At 36.0% G+C, this 27648-nt stretch overlaps 1 protein-coding gene across 1 annotated transcript in view; it reads right to left on the bottom strand.

Annotated features, from left to right (window-relative positions):
* Nucleotides 1-27648, bottom strand: part of LOC136834057 (mRNA-capping enzyme) — a 289989-nt gene that overhangs the window by 12060 nt on the left and 250281 nt on the right. The window contains 5 exon segments of the mRNA XM_067096314.1: nt 6750-6904; nt 8198-8378; nt 8741-8787; nt 16008-16059; nt 25136-25182. Of these exon segments, the coding sequence (XP_066952415.1) occupies nt 6750-6904; nt 8198-8378; nt 8741-8787; nt 16008-16059; nt 25136-25182 (482 nt within the window).

Genomic DNA, 27648 nt, shown 5'->3' with positions numbered 1-27648 from the left:
GTCGTTAGATTACGGACAATCTTTTTACATTTTGCTGTTCAGCACTATACAGTACAAAGAATGGCCGTTCGAATGATATATAATATATGCACATTGAAGTTATTTACAGATGCACAAACAGGCGTAAAAAAAATTATCTACGCATGCATAAATTCCAGCCAAACTACGGCGAGTTCAGCACACACACACACACACATATATATATATATACACTGACATTTTTGTAATTACTCAGTAATAAATAATGCTAGAAAAAAGTAAAAACTGGGATGGAAAGCTGAATAAATTTCCTATATATATATATATATATATATTACCTAAAATCAATAGGTGTTCCCAGTAAATAATTGAGCAATTGAAGCTCAAAGATGCAAGTTTTGTTTTTTTCACGTAAAGACAATTGTTCGCTAAAGATTATTATATAGAAACGTTGATATTTTTACATTTTGCCATTCAGCACGATACAGTACAAAGAATGGCCATTCGAATGATATATAATACATGCACATTGAAGTTATTTACAAATGCACAAACAGGCATACAAAAAATTATTCATGCACTCATAAACCCTAGGCCGAACTACGCGGCCCGACTGGGTTCTCGAGTGCCCATATTTATGCTTACATTTTTCGTAATTACTCGGTAATGAATAACACTCAGAAAAAAGTGAAAATTGCAATGGAAAGTTGAGTAAATTTTCTATAAAAAAGCCCACGTAAAAGCAGGTCATCATGAGATCAGATTGTTGATTTATTATTAATTCAGTCTATGTTGCCCTTATTTACTGAAATCCAGTCAGACTTGATTGTAGCAGTTCTAGTACCTTGACTATCTTGATAGCATTTTCCATCACTTAAGTTTTGTTGAATTTATCAAACATTCATCCTCATTAGATAAAACATAACCAATCATCCATCTTTAACCTTATAAGGGAAAGTCTCCTTGTTTTTGTTTTACACAAAACATGTGTTTCTCTTAGGTATACTGCACTGTCTGGTCCTTTTGGCCTAGTAGTCCTCTATCCTGAGACTTCAATTACATAGGAGTAAAATTTGTAGTCCCATTACTGCCTTCTTGTCTCAAGACGTGCTGGGAATGAGGAGCCTCTTGCTCACCAGATTCCTAAGCCTTCAAATGAAGTATCAATACTAATTCACTAAGTAGTCTGAATGAGTGAAGACCTCTGCCTTCTTATCCCATGGTACATTGGGAATAAGGAGCTTTTAGCCCAACTGATTCCTTTGTCTTGAAAAACTACTCATAAACACAATAACATTCCCAATTCTTACTGTATGTATAAACAATACAGCTCTTGATTTTCAAGACTGACCACCATTCTTGAGTTTCAGGGCTGACCACCATTCATAATGCTGCCATTTTTTTTTTTTTCTTAACCCCAGCTGGTTTGTATAACAATGATCATTCTACTTTAGGTCCCAGTTAATCATATTCCCTTATTATTCATTCCGCTACAAAATCAGTATCTGGTATCTTTTATCTCTTTAAATTCAGTCTACCTTTCATTATAGCATTTTACGACTATGAATGCTTTATCAATTTGACCAGACTATAATTCTCATTAGATAAACTGTGACCAACTTAACACTACCTCAGTTATGATTGTGGATTACTGTATATATTACTGTATGTACATACATTCTATATATTTCATGAATATTGTCCGTTATAAATGCATGTGCATGAGTTGCATTGTCTGTCAAACGCATGTTCTTGCATCTTTTGACCCAACCCTGCCGACCATTCTCCAGGCCAACGCATCTCATCTCTATGGGATAGGCTATGCCCTCCTCCAGGACCATGGCTCCGGACATCTCAGAGGTACGCGACAACCGAGCTGGAGATGCTTCTGGCATCTTGGGCCCTCACAAAGTGCCGCCTATACCTCAAAGGACTGCCAACCTTCACCCTGCAAACTGACCATTGTCCACTGGAGCCCATCATCAACATTTACACACTGGACATAGTAAAAAACCCACGGCTTCAGCAAATGAAGGAGTGCATGTTGCAATACCAATTTACTGCAGTGTGGCGTGCCAGCAAGTCTATGCATCCCAGATGCACTCTCCCATGCACCAGTCAGTTAACCCACCTCTGAGGATATGAATAGCTGTGCTGAGGTAACGCCCACATCAAGTCTGTCATCAACGCTGCAACAGCTTCCAAGGATGAGGATGCCCAACCATCGACGCTGAACGGACCCTGCAGGACATATTGACAGCAGCACAGGACAACCCCACCTACGTTCACCAATTGGTACGACCTGCACGCCTCTTTACTACCATACTGGAAGCTGCAAGAAGCCCTCTCAAATGACAGCAACCTCGTGCTCTACGGAGCAAGAATACTGGTTCCTGTAGCGCTACGTTGCCACACACTCACCAGACTCCACAACAGTCACCAAAGCGTCAAGGCTACCAAATGTCAAGCTTGACAAACCGTCTGCTGGCCTGGGATAGACTCAGACATTGCGAACACCGTCACTGCCTGTGTGCCCTGTCAGGTCCTGTGTCCCAGCCAACAGCAGGAACCTCTTCAATAATGACAACCACCCCTCAAGGCCCTTCGAGTCAGTATCAGCGGACTTATTCCAGGTAGCTGGGGAAGTCCTTTCTAGTGGCCGCCAATCGCCTCTCCAGCTGGCCTTTGGTCGTCCCTTGCAAGGGCAACACCACTGCCTCCTCGACCCTACAGCACTTCTGCCGCTACTTCAGAGAGGTGGGTGTTTCCGTGCTTACATACCAATGGAGGACCCCAGTTTACCAGCAAAGAGTTCGCCGACTTCACGAGCGTTGGGGTGTACACCACATAACCTCGCCGACTTCACGAGCGTTGGGGTGTACACCACATAACCTCGTCGCCACAATACCCCTCGGTCTAATGGGCATGCCGAGGCCACTCTCAAGGCTGTCAAGCACTTGATCCTCAAAATGGCCTTTGCAGGAATCATCAACTGCAAGGCCTTTGATAGTGGCCTCTTCAAGTTACAAAACATGCCCAACCACTCTGGTCGCTCTCCTGCCCAGTTACTGTACCCTCTCTGTACATGCGTGCCCGCCCCCCCATTCATTCATGGAAGGTTGGAAAGAAAAAGCCCAAGACTGTGACTGCCAAGCTGCTGCTCAGGTGCCCGCTCCCTGCCCAGGCTGAATGCGGGCCAACACGTCCACCTCCAGGACCCAACATCCCACCAATGGGACAAGGTTGGGATCGTCATGGGTGGCACACGATCACTCGAATACAAGATCCGTCTCCCAAGTGGTTGAGTACTATGTTGGAACCGTTGCTTCCTGTATCCAGTGCCCAGCCCCGGTCAAGTTCCCAACTCTAATCTCCCAGTGGTCCCTAGCCCTGACATGGAAAAGTCGTCAATTCCTTCCAAAGCCCCTCACAGGTTTCCAAGATTAAACAGGCCTACATAGTGTACAAAGCCCACATGCCACTTACATGCAACTTGCTTCGTACATCCATACTTGACAAATTCACTGTATGTTATTTGCTTAGTACATTCAAAATACCTCTTTGAACGCAAAATGGGGAGGGGAGGTGTGAATTACTGTATGCATATACATTTATATATTTCATGAATATTGTCCATTACAAATGCATGCACGTGTTGCGCTGTCTGCACTCTGCGCATCAGTACTCTTCCTGCTTCTCTTGGCATGAGCTGTCCACCTTGCAGAGCCACCCTGTATATATTTATTTGCTGTGTGGAATAAAACAACCTATGACTCAGGATCTTATTCCTCCAACCCTGCAATCTTCCGTTTCTCCTACAAGACATCATCACATATCACCACTGATAACCTCTCATTGTAATCACAGGGGCTTTGGCATTATCACTGCATGATGTGGTGACATACACTCCTTAATACTATCCATTATTCCATTCTGAAAATGCAGCAAGCATCCAACATGTGCACAGCACAGGAATGCAACGTGAAGGTAATTTCCCCAAAACAATAAAGGTAAGATGAATAAAGTTTTACAATTAAAAATGGCAATGAAGTATCACTTTCATAACTACTTTATATTAAGTATGCCAGATTATTTGGTGTAGGTGTTAGCATAGGAAAGGGCTGTACCTACAAAATGACCCAACATTAAACTATCTGGCCAAATGTAACAAGTCCTAGCCTTACGCAATAGGTGATCTGTACCTAGGTCACTTTTACCTGGTGATGCACTACACTTATACATACAAATGCCAGCATTCACTGCCAATAAACGATCAAGATGTTAATTATAAAATCACAATGCAGCATGCCAAAATTATACACTGATGACAGATCACCACATTATTCACTGTAGCAGCCAATACATACTACAACAAATGAAAAACAAACCCTTTCCCCTACGAAAGCTGAACAAGACTGGAAAGGTGCAAATACATCAGTAGGTAAATTATTACTGACTGATATTTTTCGAGGTCCATAACAAAACAAATTTAAAGAGTTGGCGAGGTGCCAAAGTACTACTAGATGAATTATTGGTGTAAATTTTTGTAAACCCATAATAGAACAAACTAACGAGTTGGAAAATTGCCAAAATACTACTTGGTGAGTTACCATTATCAAATATTTTTTGAGCTCCATAATAGAGTAAACTTACAAGGGCAGGAAACGTGCCAAAATGCTGCTGGGTAAATAATTTGTAAATAATGTTGGAAGCCTATAAACAAAGCAAAATTATAAGCGTGGGAAAGGTACCAAAATATTACAGGGTGAATTTTCACCAAATTATTTTTGAAACTTTGTAATCAAACACCAACATTAAAAAGAGCACAATTTTAGTTTTCAGTTATGCTTTTTATTGTCTGGAAAAAATCTACCAAAGGCTTTGATAAATTATAAAAAAAAATTATGAATTTGAAATTAGGTGAGGATCCAAAATATAATAGTGGATAAAAGAAATTGAAGCCTACACAGACTCGTGAATTCAAGTGGTGTGGATAATTTAAAGATTGCCACAATAAGTTTAGTACTCGACAATGAACATTCGCCAACAAAATTGAAGCAACGGTTTTCTTATATCTTCAGACACCTATGGTTCAATAATGCGTCACCTGGCAACTCTAGAAATGGGGACAGGCCTTCAGACTTATCGTGTTTGTTGACTGCTTGGTTTCCTATAACTTTATGATTACAAAAGTTCTGGAATCATTGATACCTGAATGCAGTAACAGCCACTACATGAATCGTTCAAGTTGTTTTGTAGCAACTGCTCAGCGAGAAATATCAATGATTCCTCTGCAAAATTTATTGAGTAACCTTACTCATTAATAACGCAATGACACCAAAATGAAATACAATGCTGATAACAGGAATCGCGATCTTTTGAGATAAAATGTTTAAAATCTGGGCTAAATCCAAGTAAAATCATGTGGAACAATAGAGGAATGAATACGATATTATGACACAGAGAGAGAGAATTATGGTACTGTTGGTGGACTTGTGAAGGGAAGATGGGTGGAGAGTGATGAGTTGGTTCACTAATTCTTGGGATATAATGTGTGTGTGTGTGTGTGTGTGTGTGTTTCATGTTTCAAAGGAAAACTATAATGTATTTTTAGGGCATTTCTTTTGCAATAATAACCAAAAGTAATTTTTTTGACATCACAATTCAGCTTAGTTATGTGTCGATGTTCTCTGATAGTTCGTGGTTTATCTAAGGCAAAACCGGATTCGCTTTTGATTTTTTTTTTCTTCAGATGTTTGGAATTATCATTTGTCTGGTATACTTCGCGCAATAAATGCGTATCTTATTTTATTTCTCCAAATTATCCCGCTTTAACGTAGCATGGTGTATAAATATAACTTAAAATACTAATATGTATGTATACGTGTATACATATATATATATATATCTATATATATATAATATATATATATATATTATGTATACGTGTATACATATATATATATATATATATATATGATTATTATCACTTTGTACGTGTATGTTCGTCAATACTGTTCTTGTAGTATATATATTTGTGACTTCTCACACTCTGTATCAGTCCTTCGTCAATGGCTTGGAAAATGTCAAAAACCGGTCAGGACCTACACCTACGTTTCTTATTTTTTCACCTGTGGTATAATGTGATATATATATATATATATATATATATATATATATATATATATATATTTATTATAAACTCAGTAATGGGTATACATGATCCATAGCAATGTTCAAGTCAGCAGAGCATTCTATATTTCTATGAACGAATCCATCTGAGAAAGAACAAATTACTTTGTGCGTAAAACGGTGTTATCAAGTATCGAAACGTTTTAGTCTTAAGTTTTATACATATACAATTTGCATTGTAGTCGTATATTTTAAAGAAAAATTAGCGAGATCATGCGTTTTGGGTATAAAAAGAAAAAATGGAAAATTCGATGAAGGAAAGCTAAAGAAAACTGTTGCTTCACTATTATTGGCGTGTATACAGGGTCATAAAAAATAGCAAATTTACTTCGCAGTAATAGTTAATGTTTTTCCTTTTACTAAAGCATTTAATAATAAGTTACAGTGTACTTTAGCTTTGTCTATAAAGAGAAGTGTAATCTTATGGACATATATTTTTGAGAAAATTGGAAACTCACTATTGTGTTGAATGGATTTAGCAATTAACAAACTAAAACGAGCCACCACATGCAAACCAAGACTCTAAAATCACTAGCAGAGCCATATAAGCAGCTATACTGTCTATGAAATAATGTTACCTAGAGCACCCGAATTGTAAACACCCTTGAAGCCTGACTTTGGACAGGCACCCTTTCTGTCATCCCAAACTTTGGCATTACTGTCCAAAATTGCCGGGCCCTTTGGAAGGGCCCCCGGTCTGTATAGGCCCCCTTTACTCCCTTTCGGTTGGCTACTGAAAAGACAACCAAATGTTAGGAAACTATTTCATTGACTATCAGTATACTGTAAAAATCGACCACTGATTAAGAAAAGTACTATTCATTTTATTATTATTTATGTAGTGATATAATTGCCCTAATATATTACTACTGTACTGCCAGGCGCAATGGAAGGACTTGAATGGCAGGAAGCTGTTTGGGAGGTTTTGTTCGAGACCACATATCAAAATAGTAGTTGTTACTCATTTAGTGTATAGTTTGTGAAAACTATCTTTAAGAATACCATATATATGTGCAAAACCTACCGTGAATCTCAAAAGATCCTAGTCGTCAACCATGCTTGCAAAATGTCTCTTATGAACACCCAAACACAGGCTAATTACAAAAACCCCCACCCATAAATAATATTCCTTACCTTGCCAAGATCTAGTGCTGCCCTTTTATTTCATATAGTAATAATAATATCTTTAAGTTTTATATAGCAATGGAGCTAGTGGGGATCGGCTATAACTTATGTAGTAGTGCTGTGAAGCATCTCGATCCGCTTTAACGTAATTAAACTTTAAACAACTGCCAGATAAAATACTCGCTGGACCTATACGTATTAGGTCTTTAATGATAAAGGCAAGCACCGACTAACCCAATATAAACCCAACATAACCTTTAGTTATTTAATGATTAGGTTCGGCATAATGCACATTTCTGCTCACGGGTGGAAACCCGGTGAACCCTTAATATCAATCTATCAGTTTCATATCTGAAGTGTGTACCAGCCAAGAAGAGCTAAGAAGGTATCTGAGATTCAGTCTACGAAACATGCTGTGAGGTTGTATGTATGTGTATGTTCATACATAATACAAGACTTCCACTTTAGCTGAATATGTACTTGGCAACAACATTGACATCGGAGCTCCTCGGCTGTCTTCTCATGGCATCTAAGCGAATTGTATTACCCCTCACTTACATTGCTTTTCATATAATTCCCACTGATGATGACTGAAAACCTTTCGGATGTGAATGTTCTGGCCCACTGATCCATGGAACCAAATTAGGAAAGCATAGATCATGTGGCACAACATAAGAGTTATCATACCAGAATGATGATTTCGTTTCTGAACAAGTTTAGCATGAATCGGAACAGGATATAACTAGCTGCTTAATTTTCCATTTCATCCTTCACGGCTTCTCTTACCACTCGCTGCTTTTCCTTTCACAATTACACGAATATGTACATGACAGAGACAGAGAATCTGGGAAATATACTATAAAAATACAAAAGTCTAGTCAAAGGAACACATGAAACTTACCGGATAGCATCAAAATTTCTCTTGCCACGCCGTTGATTATCAGTAGGCGTTTTCACTTCCGTGGCCTCCTCTTCATTCTCGCTGTCAGAGGAAACTGCCGGTTCCTGTTGCCACTTTAATTGTCGGAGATGAGTCAAGTATTCCTCCCTCTCTTGATTATGCCCCCTTGCACTATTGAAATCTACAATGAAAGAATTACATGCAGACATTAAAATTTCACAAATACACTTCGCTATCGCTAGTAATAGTTACACAAGAGAGAAAAATGGTTTTTTCCACAGGTAAAATAATTTTCCAGCTGTTAACGTCAAATTCACCAACAGCAATTTTTTTTTAACTTGCAATCATAACAAAAATAGGTAATTCATTTCAATTCGCCATTTTATTTTAAGAATCTTATCATCAGCGCTTTGACCTTAAACGAAATAAAAAAGTAAAATAATGAATTTTCTATATAATATATATATATATATATATATATATATATATATATATATATATATATATATATATATGAAAAGCTGCCAAATCTGCAAATTTTACCTGATATAGCCTGGTCCGGTGGTACACCTAAATGCTCTATCATGTACCTGAAACAAAGATAAAAATAAAACTGAGCTTTGAGATATAAACTCACAATGAAAGACAAAAAGAACTCCCCACCCCTGGCAAAATTGTAATGTACCAAATAACAAGCCGACCACCCAGTGGCCAATACCAAGATAATAATGAGACAATAGCAAGATTCCTTAAAAATATGACACGAAGCCCGGTGGGCCAGAGTTCACGCAGACAGATAGACCTGAGACACGGTCAACATGACTTAACGCAGCAATTGGGAGCTGGATGATTTATTGCACGCTAATCTGAATAGGAATTAGAGACCCTTGGCTACTGACGGTTGGGGAGTGGACTGAAGTGTGTTAGAGCGTTAAATCTGAGAAGGCATCGACGTTTCGTTTGTAGACTTCCCTGAGTTAATTTCTTTCCGAAAGGTCTACAAATTCATTCTACACCTGTTTTGTACATCACTCCAATCAGTATACTGGACAAAATTAATTACTATGTGATAATGCAAAACACAATATTTCACAAGTGATCTCATCTTCACAATACAGTACAGATCTTTCGACATTATGCTCTGCAGGAATTCGATTCGGTTTCACACCAGCACGCTGTTATAATAAAGGCAAAGTATACCTGAAAAATCTTATCAGACCTTAATTGTATGCTGCTATATGTTGTTTTAAGGAAGACCTATTAAACCTTCCGCTAACACTCTTTTTATTTGGCGTGAGTGCACATCCATTAAAATAAAAGTGACCTCACCATATAAACGGCAACTGCCCACGATGCCAGTTACAAACTACGGTGTACGACTCTGAATGTCCTTCTCGGCCCCAGAGCATGGACTTTGGTTCTACAGTAAATACCAAACATTCATCCTTCCCATCTAGGACGTTCCCTCACACATCAAGTATCACATACTTGATGTAAGGCATTTTTTTTTAATCACGTTCCGAAGAAAGAGGCTAAACTTCTGTTTCTTATAATTATTATGATCGTTATACTAGACACATGGAAAATAACACCACGATAATGACTTTAGTTGCCGAAAACTTGCTGATGAGAATAAATGATACTGATTATTAATTAAGGCATTACGTGACCACAAAGAACATTATAAAATCCAGCCGTTAATTCTACATAATGCTATTTGACATGCTTATTAAAGACCACTGATTCCTAATGCTTTGTTTCATAATTGGCACTCTGTCATAACCAAGAATATTTTCAGTTTTAATGAAAATAGTAGTTAGCCATCATTTAAAATTGAACACAGCTGACTCGACACAAAAATCCCCTAACGCTGCTTTGACCAAAGGGCGCAGGAGGTATTATGTGAGTTCTTGGTCACGTTCTTTTCACCAGAAAAGTTATATTTTAAAAATTTTGTCCCAGCCATGAAGAAGTGAATGAGTAAATTCTACCTCCGCAATATTCATATTCATATCAATATTCATTACCCGCTAAAGTCATTCATTCTTACAAAATAATCGTTGATCGAGAACATAAAACCATTATGGACACGTGATCAGATAGCACACACCCTCCATCCCCACCTAACCCTTATCGTTACCCTCAAGGAGATTACCCTTTCCCCCCAATACCACGAGGTAAAGGAATCTAAAGGTACAATTATGCCAGGTGGCATGATAAGATGTTACTATTCCTATCAGCTAGACTGATAACATCCTCTTTCCCACCGAAGCAGCCTTAGTCTTTATACAGATTCATAAATAACGAATTCTCTGCATATATCCTTCAAAAGCGCGAGTACGTTTTCTATTCCTATTACTATTATAAATCATTTAACCTAATCATAACTACCACGTAAGTAAATGTGAATAATTCGCACAACGAAATTTTTCAATGTGAATCATGCAAATACTAAATTTAAAGACGTTAACGGTAAAATTCCGATAACAAAAATGCCAATTTAACGGATGAGAACAGCACTAATATTAACAAACAATGGAAGGACGTACTGTACGTAATAGAGAGAGAGAGAGAGACTGACTTTGCCAGCCAAAGGGCCCTATAAAATTACCAAACAATGGAAGGACGTACGTAATTGGGAGAGAGAGAGAGAGAGCGCCAAGGTGCCCTATAAAATTACTGTTTTATGTTCAATTCACTTGTATTTTTCTGTGGTGTTCTTCGCAGTTTCACTGATCCCAAATTATAAGAAAGTTCATAAATAAATGGGTTACAAAAATGCCTTCATATATCATACACCTATTAGCTGCAAGAATTAATTTTAATTGTATACTTATTTTCAGATGGAAGCCTTGGCGCTCATGAAGATGACGATTTAGCAGCATTGTAAAACAGCTTTCCTAAATTCTCCTGAAGAGGTCTTCCGCTATCGCTAGGTAAAAATACTAAACCATCGATGCTCTGAATTTAACAAGAAACCATTAATAAATCAAATATTAATGCAAAATGTGTAACTTTTTACCTTCATCGCTAATTCCCGAATAATCGTAAATTTGGAATTTAAAACGTAAATATAAATAAGTATGATCAGTTAAAGTCATACTTGAAAGGTATTTACCCATGCTTACGAAACAACCAAGTGAAAGAATGGGTGTACTTATGAAACTAGAGCAGATTACACTAAAAAAAATTATATGGTTAAGGGAAAATGTAGATGTATATAAAAAATTACGTTACGCAGTTAAATCTAAAAATCTAAATACTGTACCCGAAATTTTGAAATCAAGTGGATTTCGCAAAGTATTAATTGGACTGTTTTATTGGCCTACGTTACGCAGTTAAATCTAAAAATCTAAATACTGTACCCGAAATTTTGAAATCAAGTGGATTTCGCAAAGTATTAATTGGACTGTTTTATTGGCCAGTCGGTAACCTTAAGGTGACCCAATTATGTACTCTGGACTTGCTTCATGTTTACCATATTCGTTATGGTCGCAGCACAAGATGATCGGTACTAGGAGTCAGGAAGTTTGTGATATGGTTTAACATCTATACTTCTTAAATAATCTCGAAGAACGTTGCAGTTTTAGTTTTCTGAAAAGAAAACTATAGTGACTGTGCCGGCTTTGTCTGTCCGTCTGCAATTTTTTCTGTCCGCCCTCAGATTTTAAAAACTACTGAGGCTAAAGGGCTGTAAATTGGTATGTTGATCATCCACCCTCCAATCATCAAACACCAAATTGCAGCCTCCGCCTCCCAATGTTTTTATTTAAGGTTAAAGTTAGCCATGATCATTGTTAGCTACTGGCAACGGAATAACACAGGCCACCACGGCCGGCTGAGAGTTTCATAGGCCGCGGCTCATACAGCATTATACATTTTCGGTGGCCTTGATTATACGATGTACAGAAAACTTGATTGCGCCGAAGAAACAATGCCGCATGTTTTACTTATGACATACTTTTAATCTACGACAACCAAATTAGAGCTCTAACGAATGTTGAAGAAAGAAAAAAAAAAATCAACGTTCTTAAATCAAGAGAAGAAATATAGCGGGAATTCTAATTTCAAAACAACACTGCCTACATAACTAACTCCAACACAAGTCTGTCTCTTAGCCGAAAAAAAATAACAAAGACAATAATGAATTTCAATACGAGACATACTGTACAATCGCACTCCCACCCCTGATTCTCAAGTTATTTGTCTTTAGATCAAGAATACAGACTTCACTGAATATCGTTCAACATAGCCAATTTCACCAATCCTGTATACAAAATATTGAATTTCTCGTTTATACATATAACTTATTCTCAGAGATAAATAAGCATATAAAAAGCAAACTATATCTCAAGACAATAATAAATCCCTAACAAGTAAATAATAAAAATCTACCTGTCCTTGAACACAGGAAATGTTCCAGGACTTTACATATTTCAACGTGTATTATTTCGTTTTCATCTTTCATAATATAGAAAATCGTTAACTTTGACGCAGGTCATGATTCACAAGAGTACATTCTTGTAATATAATGATTGCAAATTGAAAATGTACAACGTTACTAAAGTATGAAATTATAAAAAATAAACAATGTACACAGAAAAATTAAATATCACAAAAAATTAACTTTAACATCAGTTCGAAATTTGTTTACACACATTATGTATATATAAATATATTATATGTGTGTGTGTGTGTGTGTGTGTGTGTGTGTGTGTGTGTGTGTGTGTGTGTGTGTGTGCACTTTTTCTTTTCTTCTTACTTGGTTACTGAAGGATAAATATTTATCACAAGAAGTGTAGCGTATCAGATAAGGTATCTCAAAAATTATCTTATAACACTAACAGCTTGATTACTGGACTGCAAGAAGTACAATAATATTAAAGTAATTTCATATTAAGACGAACCTGGACGGTTAACATCAACCATAAAATAAGTCTTCGCGGGGACTTGCAATAACCATTCAAAATAAACAAATACATGCAACATGGAACAGAAACTACAACGATAAATGATAGACTCAGAATCTACAGAAAATGTAAATATCGGAGTAAGCCCAACCTTATCACCGATACCAACGCTTCGCAACAAGCCGAACGAGTTCAGTCGGATACTTTTAAGGTATATATCAAAGATAACCTCTCTTCAAGTCAATGGCAATAACACGATCAGATGTTCGTTGTAACTGCCGTTGAGGTTTGTCTGATTACCGCTCGTCACACCTTGTTTTTATGAAGAGGACCCGTGAAGAGGGTACCATTTTCATCATGGCGACCTTGATCGACTCAATTTAGCCAGTATAACGAATGAAACTTCCCATTCAGCAAACGAGTTTTATGGTATCCATATAAAACTCATTCGACACAATACATATTTAGTAATCTAACGGAATAAATTTCACCCTTGAGCTCAAGGGTGTAAACAGGAAAACCTTACCAAGAGAATAATTTTAAAAATGAGCCGATTCTTTCGAATGGAATTTTCTATTTTTAACCTGACATTCTTCAATGAAACCAGAAGATTAAGAAAAAGAAAACCTGTCTTTTAAAAAATACTGTAACTAAGACACAATTTGAATCTAAGGAAAGTGAAAGGTAAAAGGTATAGAGTTGGTATTCACAACAACCATGAATATCCGGGGATGAAAAATAAGTGGGGGACCCCTCAAAAAAAAAAAAAAAAAAAAATTAATTAAAAAAAATAAAAAACACGGTGTGGGGAGAGAGAAAAGACAATTTGTAAAGTGCGTTCCCGAACGAAAAATACCAAAGGCGGCGATTAGTGGTATCGCAAATTCATAACAAAGAAGGGCCAGGTCAGCGGAAAGCAGGCTGCAGGCAAAATAAACATCACCACAAAGCCATAACATTCGTCAGTGACAGTACTCCCTCCCAGCAACAAGGACCATACAAGACTGTGATCAGGGACTGGAACCTTCATGTCTAACTCCTTACTAACCTTATAATGTCTCATGTATACTGTATGCATTGAAATCAAACAGTGCTGCTGTTCTCACTGTTGTCGTTCCAACAGTAACAATGAACATGGTATGGCCATCATGAACAAACTTCTGTATCGACATCCTAATCAACTAAAAAAATAATTACACGATAGTCTAGTTACCTAAAAAATTATATAATAACTCAAAAAAATCGAATGAGAAATTATACAAAAACTGTTCTAATGCATAAAACCGAAGGGGACGCCATGATTTGAAATGTTTCCAGAGTATATTGATGTAAAAAAAATTTAAAAACGAAATATTTAATTTGCGAGATTAATACGTAAATTACAAATAAATGACCATATCTCTATTAACTGTCACCTAGATTAGAAGAAAGCAATACTCCCCGTACAAGCGTACAATCCACTTCACAAAAAGTATGAACGATATTTAATATTGACCTTGTCATTCTTAAAATTTTTCGCTGACAAAACTAACCAACAGTGTAATTTCACTTAGTTTCTGCAAATTCTATGGGGTTTTCATGCCATTTCTGATCGCTTTTGTTTTTACAGAAGTGATATTCTAACTTAAGATATTAATCCAGGACAAATTAATAATATATACATCTGGAGTTCGTCGGCTGAAAAACAAAATTGGTTACGCTAATACAATTTTCATTCAAATTCTGTAAACATATAATATATATACATACATATAATATATATATATATATATATATATATATATATATATATATATATATATATATATATATATACACACTACACATACATACACACACACACACAACAGGAAAATGACAGGCAGAATTTCAGTACTGAACTTTTGCCTGTTATCTTCTTAATGGCATTCAAACTCATCTATATATATATATATATATATATATATATATATATATATATATATATATATATATATATATATATATATATATAATATATATATATATATATATATATATATATATATATACACAGATGAAAAAGGTAAACTTTTCTTTATTTTTTCGTTGAGGCTGAGCTAAATACACTAATATGACCGCACTATCGACCTCTCGAATTCATTTTAAAGATGAAAATTTTCTCCCAATTTTTTTTTTTTTTTTTTTAAGTACATAAGACAATAGCTTCGATCGTTTCCCGACCTTTGAAAAACCAAGCAACAAGTTCTACGCTTGAATATTTCATAATCACTTGATTTCCCAAGACACTCGAACCACTTTAAATTGGTGTATAAGGGTCAACATGATTTGGAAAAACATTCCATCATCTAAACATTGAAGAGCTATGAGATGTGGAACATTAAGTCACTGTATAAACTAATTTCTTATCCTTATAAATTTCTCACTTTAATCTAAAAAAAATCGGTTTCCCAATACTAAATCATATTACTGCTAGCAATGCGAAATAATAATTCCGATAAAATAACGTAACAAATGGACAATGGTCTTTACATATCCTTTTAACTACCAGAAAAATTAACAAAAATTAAGGGACTTCACCCACAGCATCCCAAACAACCGCTTTCTTGTCACTCGCGATGGGAAACCATCCTGTAATGATATGATGACGAACTTGAACATGGAACCTATGTTTACACTTCTGCGTCTAAGAGGGGCGTCTCTGAATGGCAGGAATGACGTGAGAGAGATTAGGAGCATCACTGGAATTGATTTCTGGAAACACTGTGACTTCACTTGTAAAGATAGCCATGATTCGTTAGACATGGCATATTTGCACACACAATTTCGTTATTCTATGGGAGAGAGGGAAATGATGCAAAGAAATCTCTAATGTCACCAATACCAATTTTTAAATATCTTTAAAACAAAAATTTACTTACCTACAAACTAAATACCCAGTGCGGTTTAAACCATGGGTACAATGGTAATCAACTAAATCATAAATATTAAAAAAAAAAAAAAAAAAAAAACTGCAGAATTTTTGGTCCATTTTCTTTGAAACAACTAAGTTAACGGTTTCTCTCGAAATAGTAATTACACTTTTAAAAAATTTCATATTAAATATTTTCCGCAACTGAAAACAGTCGGGCTGAAAACATTTTTTTCATCAATTAACCGCAGGCACGAGAACCCTCCACCCCTCCAAAAACGTCTTTGCAACATACAAATGTTATTGTATTTAAATTACACTTACAATAAATTTGTGTGCTACACACAGAAATATAATGAATAAAAATAACTCCACAATTTCCGCACAGAACATAGTTTTCCTCTAAAACCCAAAGGTCTCATGGTGTGCAATTTAACCATCAAGGTAAAATTACTTGCTTTACACACGCAAACATTGGTGCATCTGATCCATGTGTAATTCCCAGTACTTATATTACAAATTTCAACTGAACTGCAAGAATCAAATCACAACACAAGAATAAAATCACAAAAAAATAACTAATTATACACATGGAAAATAACCCGGAGAACAGTTATCCAAACTTCTCTGCCGCATTAACAGAAAGTTACTTTTTACAGGTAAAGTAAAATGCCATAATAATTTACAGCCTCCCCATGGCTAGAAAACATAAACGAGCAAATGGGGGAAAACAAAAAACCGTACTTTTCTGATAGCGGCAGATCGTCATATGTTACAATTCGAGCTAATTAACATCAACATACGCATATCGGCCCTATTATATCGATACGCACGACTCTAAACAGATAATAAATGTCCTTCGACAAACGGTAGAAAGCAAAGAATTACCAATGATCAGTATAAAATAAAACCAATTTATTACATACGATTAGATACATATGGACAGCCACAATCCGACATCATAAACCGTACAACTAAAGGGGTTCCGTCACCACGCGAAGCATCTGTATGCAACTGATATAATCAATGAGAGTGATCTACGTCAACTACCATTATAATGCAACAAGACATGCAGGCTCCTTAGCCATTTAATAAGATTTTCTGTTCCAATTATTTATTCAGGCTTCCCAGAGTTTAGCTATTAACACAGTACCAAGTTTCAACTGATATTCCGAGTGCATTCTTAACAATAAGGCCATGTGGTTTGGTCAGCTCTCTCTCTCTCTCTCTCTCTCTCTCTCTCTCTCTCTCTCTCCTCTCTCTCTCTCTCTCTCTGTGTGTGTGTGTGTGTGTGTGTGTGTGTGTTTAATCAATGTTTAAAATGAATGAAAGTGCCACCTAGATATGGCGGGACGTTTGGCCATTAAAAGTGATGAAAATGCTGTAAATAAGCATAATTTGGTGGCCAGAGGTATTCTTCCAACAAAAGGACATCTTAAAATATACTCGAACTTTTTCATATGGCAGCTACAGAAGCCAAAGAGATCGCATAACCACTAATCAAGAGAGAAAAATAGCTCAGAAATGTCAGAGTTACAGAGGGGCAGATGCTGGCAGTTATCACCCACTTAGTCATTGCTACATACGTTGAAGTTAAAAGCAACCAACGAAAAATCTGAATCAGTATTTTGGCTTTGGGAGACGAGCATCGATAAGCTTTAGTAACTGAATGTCGAAACAGATTTGCTGTTCCAGAAATCATAACTGTAGAAGAGCAGATAATGAATGAACACTGGTTTGAGACATATATATATATATATATATATATATATATATATATATATATATATATATATATATATATATATATACTATATGCTCATATCGATCTACTGGAAAAAAGTACAGGATATGGGGTAACAAAACAGAAACAATTATAGTATTAGACATGGTTCAATAAAGGATCGAAAAAGCAAAACGTCCATGTAGACAAATTTCAGGGAGGAGATGAAGAACGCATAGATAGAATGTGCAAAGTACTCAAGTCGCACACAGTGAAGTTAAATAAAGAGCCAGTACAGATATAAGAGAGAATACCTGGACAAACACTCTGATGATGTTGACAAAGCCATGTATTCAGGGAGTGGTACTGGCGCTAGGGTAGCCCACAGAATTATTAATGAAACATCCATGAGTGAAAATAAAAAGAGGAAAATATTTTTCAAAAGGAGGGATTGGTCAATAACAACATCATAAGAACAAGAAAGACCCCGAGATGCTGGGTAAAATGAAAATATTCCTTATGATTATTTTTATTAGTTGGAGAAAGAAACTGATACGAAGCTAAAGATGAACAAGCTGGTGTTGCACAAGGCAAGAGGTGCACAGATAAAAAATGTGTGTTCAGACATCGTTCAGCGGTGTATGGAATTTAAAATCTCTTCTCGTGGATGTTCATTACAAGGCCTTTGAGCGTGAAAAAGATAAGGGGAAAGTTAATGTTGATGGGGTCTTGTCAAATGACTGCAGTGGGTGTTACAGGGGAATGTTATTTCACCTCTGTTATGTCATGCTGAGTTAAGAGGCGAAATGATGATAAACTGCGCGATTAAAAAAACACTACTAACAATGACTATTATGTTGAAGTATGTAAGGAGTATACAGAAAAAAGTGGAAAATTTCTCAAGCGTAAGTCAGGAAACTTTTCTTCTTTCTGTAAATTTATTGACTATTAAAAACTTATTCTCTAATTAGGAAAAAGACCGACAAAAAACACACTTCAGAGATGTAGTGAGATATTGATCAAAGCTAAGTGTATAACTGAAATGAAGGAAAAATTATATATTTACGCTGTAAACACAAAAGATGAATGACTACAGTATATCCAAAAGAATAAACAAGACCACTTTAGTCAAACCAAGATTATTAGCACCAGTTCAAACACACAAAGCAATTGGCATGAAGTCGCTGCAGCTAACAATCTGAAGAAGCATTTTACGCAAAATACTTTCCCAGGTGTATATATTTCAAAATGTGATAAACGAATGCTAAGAAAAGAGTACTTTGTCAAAGGCAGTGTCCTTTCACATTTTGTCATAAGGTATATATCCATACCGGTATAAATAAGTTACGAAGACACTGGTAATCAGTTTCTTGAACTAAAGAAAAGTTACGCAGACATAACATTTCAAATTTGGGACTTGTTCGATGACGTGCTTTTATTATCGCATTACTTAGATTATAATGACATTTAACAAACCCATTACTCCGCAACTGCTCCAAGAATATAAGTTGACATGTGAATAACAGGTAGCTGAAGATATGAACGATACATCGTAAGTTTTTGTTTTTACTAGTGAGGAGTGCACGTTTGTGTGTGTTTACGTACAAACAAACGCTCGCACACAGTAATTCATGAATTACTGTGCATATTAACAAATATCAATTACATAAATTTTGATAAAAATATCTCATTTCTCAATCAATATAATCATTACCTTCCCAACAGTGGTTAACATACGCTTGAAAGCTTAAAATAAATTCAGCGCATAAATATTTAAATTCTCACTGAACAATGCATATAAAACCAGGTCAGCCATCACGATTACCATCATCATACGATGAGAAAGGAAAGCAACACACAGGCGCAGAGTGACGTTTGCCGACTGACTGCTTCTGTTTTCCTGGACACACAAAGGGATGGTAAAAGGAGTTTGTCTTTCGAGACATGAGTCCACATTATCTCAAGGATGGGGAAGTAGGAAAGTTTGTGTCTCAGATTAAAAAAAGATAAATTAAAATTCCTTTCTTCGATTTAGTTTAACAACGGACTTCCAAAGCATATTTACCTGACCTTTGTCCGCTTGTCATTTACATTTCTTGCCTCCGAACAGCATAGTTTTTTTTTTTAAAGAGAGAGAGAGAGGTCAAACACGAGTATAATCATCTGGTCAATGAGTAATGCATGACTGACACTAACATTTGTTTATACACCGAAAAAACTATGGATACATAATATATTCATAACTCTATCACAAGTCATTAAATGGAAAACAATAACTAATTAATTTCAGTCAAGACACCTCCCTTCAGCAATGCGTACTACGGGTTGTGTTTTACTGATGAACTTACACGGCGATTCCCAGAATTGCAAGACCACTTCGGCTTATCCTGAAGCGAATCGAAGTCGCCGACGAACGCCCACAAAACAAACAGGGGATATACCTCGTTTTAAGGACGAAATTCTTGTTTAGTTATAGTGATAAGCAAGATCTAAAATACGAGGAAATCTTACCAGAGAAAGAGAGAGAGAATCTTAAAAGTTGGTGGGTCACGGAATCTAATAACATTATAGTATACAAATTTGATAGTACAATACCATGTCTGCTGGTTTTCTTAGCTCCCTCTCTCTCTCTCTCTCTCTCTCTCTCTCTCTCTCTCTCTCTCAAGAAGAATCTGCTGGGCCCGCGTTGAGTCTCCGACCGGCCAATGAAGAGTTGAGGAATTTATTTCTTGTGGACAGAAATTCATTTCTCGGTATAATGTGGTTCGGATTCCACAATAAGCTGTGGTCCCGTTGCTGGCAACCAACTGGCTCAGCCACATAAAATGTCGGATCCTTCTGGCCTAGCCTCAGAGAGCTGTTAATCAGCCCAGTGGTCTGGGCTTTGAACTAAGAGTACTTAACTTTTTTCCATTTCAGGTGCGACCTACAGAAGTCAACTACCAACAAGAAAATAATTCACAGTTTGGGTAACAGATTCATTCAGGATTTTAGGGAACTTGCCCATACCGTTCCCTCTGTTCGGGGATTGAACCCAGGTTATAAAGTTACAAGTTCAACGCGCTACCACTTGCGCTAAGATACCAGAGAGAAAAAAATCAGATTCAAAAGATATCTGACACATTAAAATAAAAATATCTTATCATTCCAACAAAGAGACATGACTTGAAATCATGTATTGCAGCTAGCACTTATAATCTTTAAATTTTAATCGTCTTCCCAGCGTAATCGTTCTTTACGAGAATAATCTACTTTCCAAAAATTGCAAAGCACATTCGCATACAAAGAGGTTCTTTACTCTGCATTGCATCATGTCCTTCAGAAAAGTTTCGAAACTTGGGTTTTAATGGAAACTTGCAAAAGGTCATCAAAAGACATACACACACACACAAACACACACCTGGGTGTTTGAAAAAGAGGAGAGCTGCAATTCAAAACCCAAACATGATAATGCATTTAAGTTACATATTTTTTTAAGCAACGTCATAATTCGCACGCCCAGTGACTGTACACTAGCAATCTGCAATTTTTAAGACTTTATTTATTGCAACGTCCAACGTTCCATTAAAATTACCAAATGGTATTAGTCAATTAATTCTGATTATATAGTATTACGGGATGAGAAAAATGTAAAATTACAACGTCAACAAGTATCTACGAAATATTTTGTAAGTGCTAACAGGGATCGAATTAGGAACTATCTGCAATGGCCTTGCCCTTAAAAACATCTGTTAGAAAACAGGGATATTATATTTTCTTTTTAAGGATAATACTGCCAGAAACTTCAGGTAGAAGGAAGTGTAAAATAATTCCAAAGAGATAAACAACAGTAACCACGCAACAAAAATGGCGCTTGACAATCTTTCGCAAACGCCTATTTCCTTATCGGTTTCCTTTTGCTTCTTATCAGGATGTTAATTTTAATAACTCTCACCGAGGAAGGGCCTGACGAAGCTATACAGCTGAATATACATGTCAAAAATAATTGTATTAAAAAACGATATGTTACCATTTTGAACAGACATACGTATCCTTTCTAGTTATTTGAGATATTTCATATTCCGAACACTTGAAAAATGTACTATAAATATACAACAACATCTACGTGAGGTACATAGCCTTATTCAAAAGCCATTCATCTCACTTCATAGTGCTCAAGGAGCTGCTAGATTCAGACAACAAGCTTCCAGTCTGGGTAATTAAGCTGAGCACTGATTACAAAGGTGTTGGTAAAGGAAGGCTTAAGCAAAGAATTAGGCAAGACTTGGCCATAACGGTTTTGCCCACTATTTTCGTCTGAAATCTTTTTTAAATGAGAAATTGGCGAACAAGTCTACAATCTCAATCTTCAATATAAAGCGAATGCATAAGCATTCCATTTATTCCCTCAAACAAAACAATTTAAACAACTTTTCAACTTACAGGTAGCCTATACCGTTGGACCCGAGTGAATTTCCAACTTATAATTACGGCACATAAAAACACAAAGTGAAGGTTTCAAAATTAATTCAGTGCTTAATGATAAAAGTAGATACATAAAGGAAATGTCCCCACTAAACAAAATCATAAAGCAAAATTTCTCAAGAAAAAAAGAACCGGAAGGAGAACTCTAGCATTCCCTGTAGATGTCACAGTGAGCTCACACCGGGGTGTTGAAGATCATTTGTCATCCCAAAATGAAAATTAACCGTCCATGGTCCAAACCCCACCATTCCAGTGAGATGCAAACTCGTGCAGATTGGATGGGGGCGGTGTTAAGCAAAATCACTCGACCACAAACACAACGAGAAGTTAAGAGGTCATTGTGGCTATAACAAACAAACACGCATACATACTCTCATATATACACACGCATTATATATATATATAGTATATATAAATATATATATATATGCAGACCGCTAGTTGTACGATCAGTACAATCAAACAACGTTGTGTCTGGTCAGTAATTGAATGGATGGCCGCCTAACAATGCATGATTCCCAAAGCAAATACGGCACCTGAGCATCCGTTGGCCTGGCATCCTCATTTTAAAAATGCTTTGAGTATTGGTTTATATATACTAAGTATATAAACCATCTCCATTCAAAAACTAGTTACTCTCACTAGTTTTCGTATGAGTTTAACATTTCAACATGAACTATCCTCTTATGGTCAGTAAATATTTGAAACATTGTATAAACAAATCTGGGTATAAACGGAGATGAAGTGTTGCCGACAATGAAATAATTAAGGGTTAATGGAAATGTTTAGTAAAATACACAATAAAATGCTTTTTTCCTAAAATTGTCAAAACCAATAATAAATGCAATACTGATGGTACTAAATTTAGAAATGTCGATGAAGTTTTAGTAACTCTAGGCTCATGTTTAATTTTGTATAATAATTCAACCATTGGAAAAACTTTAATTTTCTGGCTCAAGTGGAAAAGAAGTCGCCGCAAAGCGCTATTAAGTGTGTGAATGGGAAGCTGCAGTATTATTGGTGTCGCACTGAAATTCATTTCTCCGTTCGAATTGTGTAAGCAACTCCAAGTCAGATTGGTGTTATAGCTTTGTGGAGCTATAACACCAAAAACTATAAAAACTAAAACAATAACCATAATAATTACAAAATTATAAAAGAGCTAATTTAAACCCAACTACCATCTTCGGTACCTCTTATCCTTTTCGGATAATCCCCGCCCTGAAGCGCTACCTGTCCCTTCATGCAAATCAGTAAAAAAAGAGGCACACCAGAAGCACCTTCAATCTTCATACCGGGCTCTGTGCAAGAACGTTACCCAGTAGGTTAATGGAAGGGTCTATCACCACTAACAAATCCTTCACGCCCATCCCAAAATTTCAATCCTCCGCCCATAAATCACTATCAAGAAGCTGACCTCTTATAATTAAAAAGCGGCGCCATCCTCCTTACAAGACTAAATACTCGAAAATGACGGACAGGAGGAATGTTCTGACCGAAATAAGGCATTTCCTCTGTGGTCCAGCTTCCACTAAGACTGGCGCCAGACAAAATTCTCAAATTCGCACGGTCTATTTCGTAATCATGGTTCCGATACCCTGATTGCGCACACGCCCTTCTTTATCTAGGAATTGAAAGAGAGGAAAAAAAAGGGTCGTCAAGCAACTACTACAATATAATAACTATAAACGGTAATCTAGACATGGTTACTTTTACAACCAAATAAGGTCAACATTTATATGGCCACTCCCATAACCCTTGCAACCATCGCCTCTCTAATATTAGATGTGATTACACAATACAGTGATGTTTGCCCATTTTCTTTATCGGCTTTCTCTTCTGACCGGAGTGATTTAGAAGTTCTCTCCTGTTTTACTAAATTCCTCTTCAGGGGAGTTATGTTACAATGTCCATTTAAATCAAGAAGTAACCGGTACGTTGCTGAAAATATTTAAATTTCGAACTAGGCAACAGTACTTCCGATACCATCTACTCTCTTGTGTGCGTGCGTGTTCACTTTGTATGCACATCGCGAGCAACCCCTTCATTTGCACATACATCCCTTATGAATGTGCATTAAGCACGCACTGCCACTACACCAATGTCAAGTCGCCAGCCATGAGTCCACCAATCAATTAAGCCTCCGTAACATCTCGAACACAATCTTTTCTTTCGACTCTCAGTCCAACCCAAGGTTCTGCTAACCCTTATAAGGCGAGCTCGGACTCCAACGGTAGACGCATGACATAATAATAATAATAATAATAATAATAATAATAATAATAATAATAATAATAATAATAATAATAATAATAATGACGACGCCACTCCGTGGGAAGTAATTTCACTTTTAATTTTAACATTTAATATCATTTTCATTTTCAACAGGACAATGGCGTATAAACTGGAAACGAATATCCCTCCAAAAAAAGTAAATAATTATCCAACGCGCTACTTCATACAGCGCCAACCGCATTAAAAAAGAAAATACGATTCACAGTGCTCATCTAAAGAAACCATTAAATGGACCATTTTAATTGTTTTGTCAATATCCCTCTGTTGAACTGAAGCGAACCTGGGCCAAAATTTTTCCGTTTAGTCAATAGTTTAATGACATCCTACGTGTAAAAAATGTAACAATGTTCTTTTTTTTTTTTTTTTACTCCTGAGAGTAATTTTCCGCAATATTACACTAACACTATTAACAGAACATGCCCAAAACACACATGGATACTTTAAAGAAAAACAAAGGTAAATCCTCCAAAAATACAATATAAGCATGATATAAGAGAAGTCAAACAATAAAAACCTAATTCTACTATTGATATAAATACCCAACATTGTCAGAGATTCAAATTTCAGAGAAAATTAAAAAAAAGAACATAAATTATAAACACAAAAAATCTTTGCAATATTCATGCACATCAACCAAATTTATTTTGGGTCCTTACCATTTTCCTTGTTTTCTTCAAGAAAGGTATGTACAGTATTGAAGAATCTGGAAAGAAAGAAAAGAATGTGATGAAGCTGTTCAACAAAAGACTGAGAAAGAGTGTCCCGGTGAAGTGGATTCTCGTCCTCTTCCTCCTGATCCTTTTCATATGGGAACTCCTTAACACAAAGACACGTAGCCTATACGTAATTCACAGGAGAAAATATAACGACACTCAAAACTCTCATACAAATTAAGGAAAGTTAAGTCTAATAACACAATAATATAATTTTACAGCAACTTTTGTTATACGCGTAACTCCTGACGGAAAAAGTCTACAATACATATGTGGATAAAACACACACACACACACACACACACACAATACGCACACACATAAATGTAACTGAAACTGCAAACCCTTCTACCAGAGGGGAAGGATACTTATGGAAACTCATTATGGTAGAAATGCATTGCTACAGAATATTATCCGGATTATCTTAAAATGTCAGAAACATCATATTTTTTTCCGTCAGGAAAAAAGAGAATATAATCTGGGGATGTTTCCAATTCTTCCTCGAAAGCAATTTCGCTATAATGTCATTTAAACAGTCAATCAGTTCCTCTGAAGCATCAGTACTTTCAAGAACATGGAATATACATTTTCCAGTTCATAAAATCTGATGGTGATACTTGAAATCAGACTGTATATAAAATCAAAGACAATTGTGGTTACGAGAAAACCCACAAGTGATAGGAAATTAACTGATGCGTAATTAATAGGATAAAATCTTCAATATTTTCTTCAATAATTCTTTTCAAGTACAGTAGTCTAACTCTAATTACAGTTTTACTGGTATTCCACAGTAAACAACTATTAAAACGACATATATAAGGACAAAATTCAATACCGATATATTCATCATTCATAACAATTTGGAACCGAAATTTATTATTAGAGTCCACAACTAGCAAACCACGGAATACAATAAAAATTTAACTCTTCACGTATCGCTTCTACATTAGACAAACTACTGTAATGAAGATCTTTCCTCAGCAGATGAAAAAATGAACACTAATTCACTGACAAAATTCTGAATTAATAAATCACACACTACTTGCGTCAAAAAACCCTGAAAAATAAGGATCAACTTACAAACCAAAATGTAATGTCTAAGCACAATAAAATATGATTATGCGGGTGAGTATTTGCCTTCCAATATTATTTCCGAGAAGATCCAATACATCTTAACCAATTACCTATCCAAGATCACCTTAAAACTCACCTTCCTTGCTCCTCCCAACTGCTCCACCTATCCACCCGCATTATGGAGTTTTATTCAACGTTATATCAAGTTTCTTAGACGTTCTATGAACATAACACGCCCATCTTACGTCAAAGCAGATTATCGGAAAAAATGACAAGAACCTCTTCGGCAATTTCATGCGACCTATAAAGGACACTGATACAACCTTTCTACGGTAATATATATACAGCATATATATATATTATATATTATATATATATATATATATATATATATATATATATATATATATATATATGTGTGTATACACACATACATACATTATCTAAACAAAGAAAGTTAAGTAAACGAGGCATCAAATTAGCATAATATAAACTTTGAGATTATTATGTATTATTCTTTTCAGTAAATAACAAGTAAAATATCGAATTATTAAAAGACTTTTTAAAAAGACGTGTCACATTATATAAATCAGAACGCCGTATTTACTATATTGACACAGCGTCTTCCTCAAAGTTCGGCTGAAGAGAGAGAGAGAAACGCAAGTTTCTGGAAAGTTATCTTTTCTTTATTCTTTTGTTAATATACCGAACGGCCTTTCACTAGAGCCTCAAGCAACTTGCCCTAATCATTTGGTGAGTTACGGCGACTCGAGCGCTACTGAACAAGGGAAACGAGATCCGACCGAAAAAGAAAAAAAGCGGGGAAGTGATTATTCTCGGAATACTATGATTTTGAGACATTGCGCTCAATTAGATCGGCTACTTCTGAAGCTCGGAGGCGACGTAGCGTGTGAAGGACACTAGACAAATCATATATCCCGGTCTGGTTGAAAATGAGGTCGCTGATGGACGTCTCACACTCAGAATGACAGGCAAGCCTTACAAAAAATACGCACTATATTAACCAAAATCTGGTGATTATGGTTACCAAATATATGTTATCAGTGTTTAATGTTGCTGCTGTTATTCTCTTGTACTGTGCAGACTTCATAAACCGTAGTTTGTCTCCTAAAATATAAATCTTTCGAAAATAAATTAATAAATCGAGAGTCGTGTCCCATCTTAAGATTGCAGGCATTACGAAGTAGACCAAACCCAACGATTTATATCGATATCGTACAATGAGCAATGAATTTCATGATCAGGATTAGTAAAATCGAAACCAATTCAAAGCGTAAATGTAATTCTAGCAATGGAAAAGTTAAAATTGTTAAAAAATTAAGTATTATTTGTAACCATTATGTTCTAGGGTGTAATTATGT

This window comes from Macrobrachium rosenbergii, chromosome 53 (assembly GCF_040412425.1).
Source record: "Macrobrachium rosenbergii isolate ZJJX-2024 chromosome 53, ASM4041242v1, whole genome shotgun sequence".
Lineage (NCBI taxonomy): Eukaryota > Metazoa > Arthropoda > Malacostraca > Decapoda > Palaemonidae > Macrobrachium > Macrobrachium rosenbergii.
Note: the sequence above shows the minus strand (reverse complement) of the source record. Positions and strands in the feature narration are given on the sequence as shown.